Below are 7,464 nucleotides of genomic sequence, written 5' to 3' on the forward strand. Positions count from 1 at the left end.
CAGACTAGTCAAGAGTGATATTTCTGCTTTAAGGAAAATTCAAAGCTGTAACAGGTTCTTCCCAAAGAAGGATAGGAAGTCAAAATGTTGATTTTAATGAAATGAAGTTTTACATAGCCTAGAGAAGATGTGGTGAGGGGGAGAGAGCTGTTCTTTGCTCTCAAGACATTACAGGCTATTGTAAAAAGAAAGAAATACGTGTTTCTTCTTGCCTATGCAGAATAAAACAAGAAGCTAAGAGCTTCATTTTAATCAGGCTAGAACCTGAGGAGACTCTTAAAATGAGGGAAGAATAATTGGAAGCCACCATCACTGAAGGGCTGTAAGAAAAGGTGAAGGGAGTGCCAGCCAGGACAGGCTGAAGTACAGGTGGTTCTTGAAACAGGAGCAGAGACCTCTCAAGAGTATTTAGCACATTCTTGCTTTCCTTTTTTTTTTTTAGCTTCATGGAAATATTTTATTCTTGATTACATTTCATTTTAAATCTCAGAAGTGTCTGAGAGAGATGGGAGTTGTTGCTTTATGCATATTTAACACTGTAAAATCTACCACATTACCATTAATATACCAGATTTACCATATAAATTGTGGTGATTTGCTTAGCTATATTTAACTACAGAAAAAGACATTCACTAATTGCCCATGAAAATTCTAATTATGTTCTCAGGAAATGTTCAGACACTGATCTTCCAGGGTGATAGATCTTTGTTAATATAAAACACCAGCAAATTTTAATTTAATTTTGCATGGCAAAATTAGATCTAGCCTCTCAAAAGTGAGCACAGCTATTAGGAACCTAACTTAAAACATTCATGTTTGAAAAATAAAGTCTGTAAGCCCTGTGCCACCCATAGGCTATAACTGAAAGTCAGACACTGCCAAGGCATAGGAGTGAATCCAGTTACTCACTGCTGTCACATTAGTGGTGGTAATACAGACCTACAGTGCAGCTGAAAAAGTGACTTCCTAAGAGAATGAGACAATGCCACAGCTTACTTAGCTTTTTTTTTTTTTTTCCCAAGGACCACATCTGCTTTATACCTTCAGGTTTTGGAACAGATATGTCTGAAAGGGCAGTATCTAAGATGCTAAGACAATTTTCCAGTGGCGATGTTTTTCTCTGTGTTTGATAAAAAGATTTGTAGACTAGTATTTTTCTCAATTAATATACCTTTGTGTTGCTAACACTTTTCTCCAGGAGCCTGTTACCTTTCTGATGGATCTGAGCTTTAGCGTTAAACATGAGCTGTTTTAGAAGAGGAAGGAGTGAAACTGTGTTGCTTTGGTAGGCAGTGGAAAAAAGAGAAATCCTTTGCCCTTTCAGCTGAGGGAGAGCTTTGAAGCTGCTGAGCAACGCTGCAGCACCACATTGACTCTCTGCTGGGCAAGCAGGACCTTGCAAGGCATCTTTGCAAAGCAGCTGGCTTAAAGCCAAGGCTTGGTAAAAGGAATCTGTCTTCTGGTATTTTAAAGTGATTTATGTCTCAGTCAGGAGCAGGACAGTTGAGCTGGCTGGTCTCAAAGTCTGGCTGGAGGGTAAGAAATGCTTCTTTTCCTCATGCTAGAGGACTTCTGCTTTACCCAGTAGCTTTGTGGCAATTGAAGCCAAATTTCACATTGAGGCAGAGCAGCCTTCAAGCCACTTAATTATTTAGTTCACTTTTTTTTTGCTAGAGCAGGGACCTGATGGACCTGGAATTTCTAGTATATAAGAGCTCCTGCCCAGTAAGACCCAGTGTATTTAGTAACTGAGTTGGAGATTGGTAGGTGGGCTCTGTGTCCAGCCATATGGAAGCACTAAATTAATTCCTCAGGTCAGCAACTTGCTGTTAGCTTCATGTCTTCTGCCTTTCGGGAATTGCTTTTTCACAATTAAAGCTAGATTTCTTGCTGGAAACCCTTGACTTTGTGTGCAGCAGACAGAACTAAACTGCATCTTGTCAGTGAGCTGATGTACTAAGAAATCCTCTGTGCAGCTGTCCATGGCCATGGAGAAGTAGGGCTGCCCTCTGCCCACACCCAGGGACTGAGGGCCCTTGGAAACCACCCCCAGCCTTCTCTGTATTCTCAGTGCCCGTGAGGCCAGGCTGCAGCCTCAACAGTGCATGGCTGCCTCACAGCAAACACTTTATTTCCCAGCAAACACTTTATTTCCCAGGGAGCCCTTTGGGACTGATGGCAGCTCCATGGTACAACCCCCACTGCCACAGACAGCAGCATAGCTGCAGGAGGCAGCACAACCAGCCAAGTTCAGGTGAAACCAAGCCAGAAAACATTAAGTGCTGCTGCGTAGATTCACCCATGCACACATCACATATGCTCTAGCTCAGCAGGTAAATCTGGCCCTCGGATTAAGACGCGCTCCTGCCAGACTTGCCCACAGCACAGCAAGATCCTTGACTAAATCTGTCAAACCAAAATATTCCAGGTAAATTTAGTGAGATACAGTGTTTCTTAAAATGATACAACTTGCAAGGTGAATACTCTCATTTAGTGAAGAGGTTGGATTTCATTTTCAGGGTAGTGCCAGCTTCTGATCTGAGATGCCACACCACAGCCAACTTTAGCAGATCCCATGGCACAGAACAAACTAGTTGTACTTTGTATCACAGCTAAGTTTGTTTTACAGAAGCTGAGAAAATAGATATATTGAGCTGACACAGTGAGAACCAGATGTATCAAAATAAAATTTATTCTTAAAATGGCTAGTTTACACATAATAGCAAAGGTTACATAAGGAAAAGTGCAATTAGTGGAGGAGGTTTATTTCACCTTAGTACTTAACATCTCGCTGCACTGCAAGTAGCTTCATACTCAGGCTATTATACTTCTTAGCCGTGGACAAAACTGTGATTTATTTTTTGTTATTAACACCATTTCTGTATAGCTAAAAGGTGTGCCAGCATTCACACCTGCTGAGCATGTACTGGACAATTTCTCACACAAGTCTTGCATGAAACCCAGAAAACATTTAAAGTTTGACAGCTCAAAAAGCTAAATTATAAGCATACAGATACAAAATATATGTTTACTAAACTCTAAAAACAAATAAACTTATAAAAATGAGGTAAACCAGAACAGTTTTCTATGTGCAAGCCTATATTCAGTCTAGAAAAAACTAGTAACAACCCTGCTCTTTTAAAGAAATTAGCTCTCACAAAGTGCAGCTAATTCACTGTCTTCAATATGAAGGACCTTGCCTATGTTACTTGTGAAAAGTCATGGCTAACATTGCAATTAGGAGCAAGATACTCAACCATCAGATGCTGTAAAATTAGATCTGGTGGTGAGTGGAATCACCTAATGATACTACAGAGTAGGAAATTCAAAATCACTTTCTTTTGTTGCCTAACCCTATTTTTGTCATATTAGGGTGGCTTTAAAATTTTTTCAAAGGCACATTTTTCTTTTAACATTGAAAGGCAACTATTTGCCTGCTAAATAAGTAAGATGGTGAAGTCAAGGTTACATTTGTTATCAAATGCAAGGCTTCACAAAGACAGTAAGGACAGAGAAGACTTCTTAAAGCAGTGGTCACTTCTACTATTCACTTTGCATCATTTTCTTTAGTCTTCTTTTTATCCCATAGATCTTTCTCTGAGATTTAGAAAAACAGCTTTGGAAAGAAGTAATCAGAACATTGCACATCTCCAAGTCATGTAGCACATACTACCTCTTCCCCTTTTCCCACTTGTCCATTATCCTATCCAAGTTTCTTAAGATGTATTGAAGCCACAAATCTTTGCCATGCACCCCTACATGCCTTTGCTACAAGCACACAGAGGGTCACAGCAAGCCTCCTGACAGCATCTACTGTACTCCAGATAGGTGCAAAATGAGTTGTGCCATTCTGTTTCCAGCCCTGTGCACACACATACTCACACACAGTTACCACAGCTTGCGGAGACACCCTTGCCTTCCATACACTTTGCAAGTCTCTCCTAGTGACCCAGGAGAGCTGACAGCAGGAAGAAAGCAGCATATACTTGGGATACAGGCAAGCTACTCCTATAGTATGTAAGATACACATGAGTTGCACCTTGGTTTTCTTTTCTTCCAAGGATAAAGTTTGGCTAAGAACTTCAGGAGCATAATATGGTTTAACAAGTCCCACAGTCTAATGAACTTGGATTTTTTCAGACAGCAGACAAAACCTGCCAGGTGGTTTCACCATGCAGTATGTGAACCAGAAACCTAGCACTGTTCTGTTGCCAAATGGAAGCATTCTTCCCCAGCAGTCTGGATCACCAATATGGTGATGAATTTTCAATCTGACCCGAGCTGTGCCACTGGGGAAACAGGCCACTGGACAGCCTTGGACTGCCCAGCTGATCAGGTTCTCTCTCTTGTCCTCTCCTTGAAGTCTGAAGATCTACATAGCCGTCCTTGGCAGACGGTATCTGAACACCATTAGGCTTCCACTCTGCATGTACAATTTTGTAATTCTGCCCCTCGTTATTGTCCCAGAAGGTATGTTCTCTACTTTGGTAAGAAATGCAAAACTCTATCTTCTCTTCAGAGGAAATGGCAGGAGGAAAATCAATGGCAAATGAGAAGGTATCGTTTTCAACATCACTGTAAACATTGTTCATGTACACACACTCAACATCTTTGTAGGTCTTCCATGTGTCGAAAGTAATACGAACCTGAACCTTTTTTTCAAAGCTGACATTTTTTACTTTCACAGTGCCTGACAGGACCTTCTCTTGCAGGGTGCAGGTCTCCAGGCAGACCAGGTTTGTCTGCAGACGGTTCCTGAAGTCCAGGTAGTCAGCTGAGGGCTGAGGGAAACCCAGAATCAAGTTTTTGTCCTCATGGAGTTTTAAGTCAGATGTTATGTCCTCAATGCCTAAGAGGTCAAAGGGCAGATCCCACACGGGGGGCTCCTGGAACTCGGAGAAGGTGTGGATCACTGTCAGGGACAGCCCCTTGGAGTCTGCAAACACAACGCGCTTCTTGGCTCGGGCTGCCGAGGGGCTCCAGTCGCTCTTCTGATCTTCTGAGTCACACTTCACATGAAGGCATGGCCTGAGAGGTTTGATTCTGTTCACAAAGCTGTTTCTTTGGCAGTCCTCGAGGGGGCTGAGAAGGCTCTTCAGTGGAGGAGAATGGGCTATGCAAATTCGCATGGCCATATCCACAGGCATGCTGGAGCTGGGCAAGGGTCTCGGCTCCAAGATCTGTATCATTCTGAATGGAGAAGAAACACAGGATGTCACCATTTATTACATCTGATAAGAAGCTTCTCAAGAATGTGTGTTTACTTCATCATTCTCTTAATTATTCATGGCCTCATCTCTGCACAGTTTTAAACAATGCAGCCTAAATCAAAATTGACAGTCCTACCTACAGAACCAGGGTGAAACTAATCAGTCATTTCTTGGCAATCCTAAACTTCTTCAATTCAAATCTACTGTCCTTTCTTTATCCAAACCTCTGAAAAAACAGATTTTAGTGAAAGCTAATTGAACATATTTTCTTGAAAATAGAGAAAATAACATTCTAGTAATGAGTAAAACAGATCTAATTAAAGTAGAAGTGCTCATCCACTTGAACTTCCCTCTTAGAGGCCCTGAGTGAGGTCTTAAAATTCCAACAAGCCGGATCAGCTGCTTCATCTCTGAGCACAGACAGCACTATATTAAGCAAGTTGCCTATCCCATCAGAGCATCAGATGGGATTCTATGTATCTTTATGCAGAACCATCATTCTGTAGCTCTGAATAACTGTCAGTTGATCTTTTTAGGAACTTGTTTGGTTGAATAAAAATACTAAAGCACCTTTAGAAACATTTTTATGAGCTGTGAACCCAGGTCTATGTAATAGGGCTCTTTGCACTGTTAATGTCAATGGCTGAGTGAAGCAGTGGAAAAAAGTGGGAGAAGAGAAGGACATACTATTTTTTCACCTCATGAGGCTTCAAGAATTGACTTTAAAACAACTTTTCATAATCTCTAAAGACTATGCTGAAAGTCTACTGCAAGGATTCAATAAGAATGCTACAGCTGTTTTGTACAGAATTACTCATAACCCTCCCTCTCAGATAATGGATATCAAAATTACTGTGCAAGGCCATGGCCCATGCAATGCCAGATAGCTTGAATATTTCTAAAAAGGGGCTTCAACTGTAGCACATCCCTGCTGAGATGAATGCTGTCCTTGCAGGAAATGCAGGGTTCTGTCGAGTCACGGAAAGGCATTTGCTTTGTCACTTAAATAAATGGCTTTCTGCTTCTCAGAGTTCGCACTGGTATTCCAGAGCCCTGCCAAAACTAAAGCAGAAGCTGCACTGGCCTCTTCTTCCTTTTTTTAATTGTGGAGTATTTACCATAATAAGCAGTAGGAGGAGAGTACTCAAATCAAATTAATCAACTTTTGCTTTGCTTTATTAGGAACAGAACTAAGGCTTCAGAAATACTCTCTCTGCAACTTTTTCAGTGTCAGGAAAAGAAAAAAAAAGAAACAAACAAAAAAGAAAAAGGAAAAAAAAGCTCACGCAACACGGAAATAGCAAACAAGCACCAAGCATGCAATCCCCACGCCACCGCCGGAGCAGCTGCCGGGTGCTGGAGGGGCAGCGGGCGCTGCCGGGCGCTCGGGCAGCAGCGGGGGCAGCGCCCGGCGGCAGCCGCGGAGCGCAGCGGGACCCGGGCACCGCTGGCACAGGCGGGCGGGCAGCGGGGCCCGGGCGGCGCTTACCTGGTGCGCTGCAGTGCTGGGGCCGCCACCGCCGCTCGGGCCGCGCCCGCCGCTCCGCCGCCTTTATGGGGCCGGGCGCGGCCCGCGGCCAAGGGGCGGCCCCGGCCGGGCCGTGCGGGGGGCGCGGCCGCCGCTCTCGGCCGGGCCTGCCGCGTGCCCGGGGGCTGCCGGCCGGACGCGCCCCCGGTGCCCCGTCCCTGTCCGTGCCCGGAGCTGCCCCCGCTCCCTCGTGCTCCGGGAAGGGCGGCAGCAGCTGCGGGCACGCAGGGCCCGGGCAGGGCCGGCTGCAGCACGCGGCTGTGCCGCAGGCGGGGAGCGGACGCGACCCTCTGCGGCCTGCGGCAGAGCCAACAGGTGGTGCCCGGGTGGGGCTGCTCGGGGCGCTGCTAAGGACCTTGCCCCGTGGAACTAAACCCGTGTTAACTTATAGACTTCTCTGCTACGTGGAAAGGAGCTGAGACTCTGAGTGGTAAGGTAATGTTCCCAGGGCTAGAAATCCATCGTTCTGGAATGTAACTGCCTTTGTCGTCAGTGAAAAAGCACTTTTGAACTTTTAATGTGAATGGCACCGATAGCTTTTCACCGCCCACACCTGGTGATCTGTGCGCTATCTGAGGATGACAGGCCTTGCTACAGGTCCCACATTTTATCTACTGCCTTTTTCCAGAGGAAAGGGACAAAACCTGGTGGAAGGCAGCCCTCACAGCATTAGCCATAGCAATACTGTGGCACTGCTGGTGTCCTGCCTCCCAGAGGCTCCGTGGC

At 44.8% G+C, this 7,464-nt stretch overlaps 1 protein-coding gene across 1 annotated transcript; it reads right to left on the reverse strand.

Annotated features, from left to right (window-relative positions):
* Positions 1-2,674: 2,674 nt before the first annotated feature.
* Positions 2,675-6,812, reverse strand: PPP1R3C (protein phosphatase 1 regulatory subunit 3C). Its single transcript, XM_071439115.1, has 2 exons — positions 6,700-6,812; positions 2,675-5,190 (listed from the first exon to the last, which is right to left on the reverse strand). The coding sequence occupies exon 2, from the start codon at positions 5,187-5,189 to the stop codon at positions 4,245-4,247; it is 945 nt and encodes a 314-aa protein (XP_071295216.1). The 5' UTR covers position 5,190; positions 6,700-6,812; the 3' UTR covers positions 2,675-4,244.
* Positions 6,813-7,464: the final 652 nt, after the last annotated feature.

Source organism: Agelaius tricolor, unplaced genomic scaffold, assembly GCF_023055355.1.
Source record: "Agelaius tricolor isolate 1412-34295 unplaced genomic scaffold, bAgeTri1.0.p SCAF_13, whole genome shotgun sequence".
NCBI classification, from domain to species: Eukaryota; Metazoa; Chordata; class Aves; order Passeriformes; family Icteridae; genus Agelaius; species Agelaius tricolor.

Excerpts from the sequence above, each read along its gene's own strand:
- PPP1R3C (XM_071439115.1), bottom strand. The coding sequence starts at position 5,189 with ATGATACAGATCTTGGAGCCGAGACCCTTGCCCAGCTCCAGCATGCCT.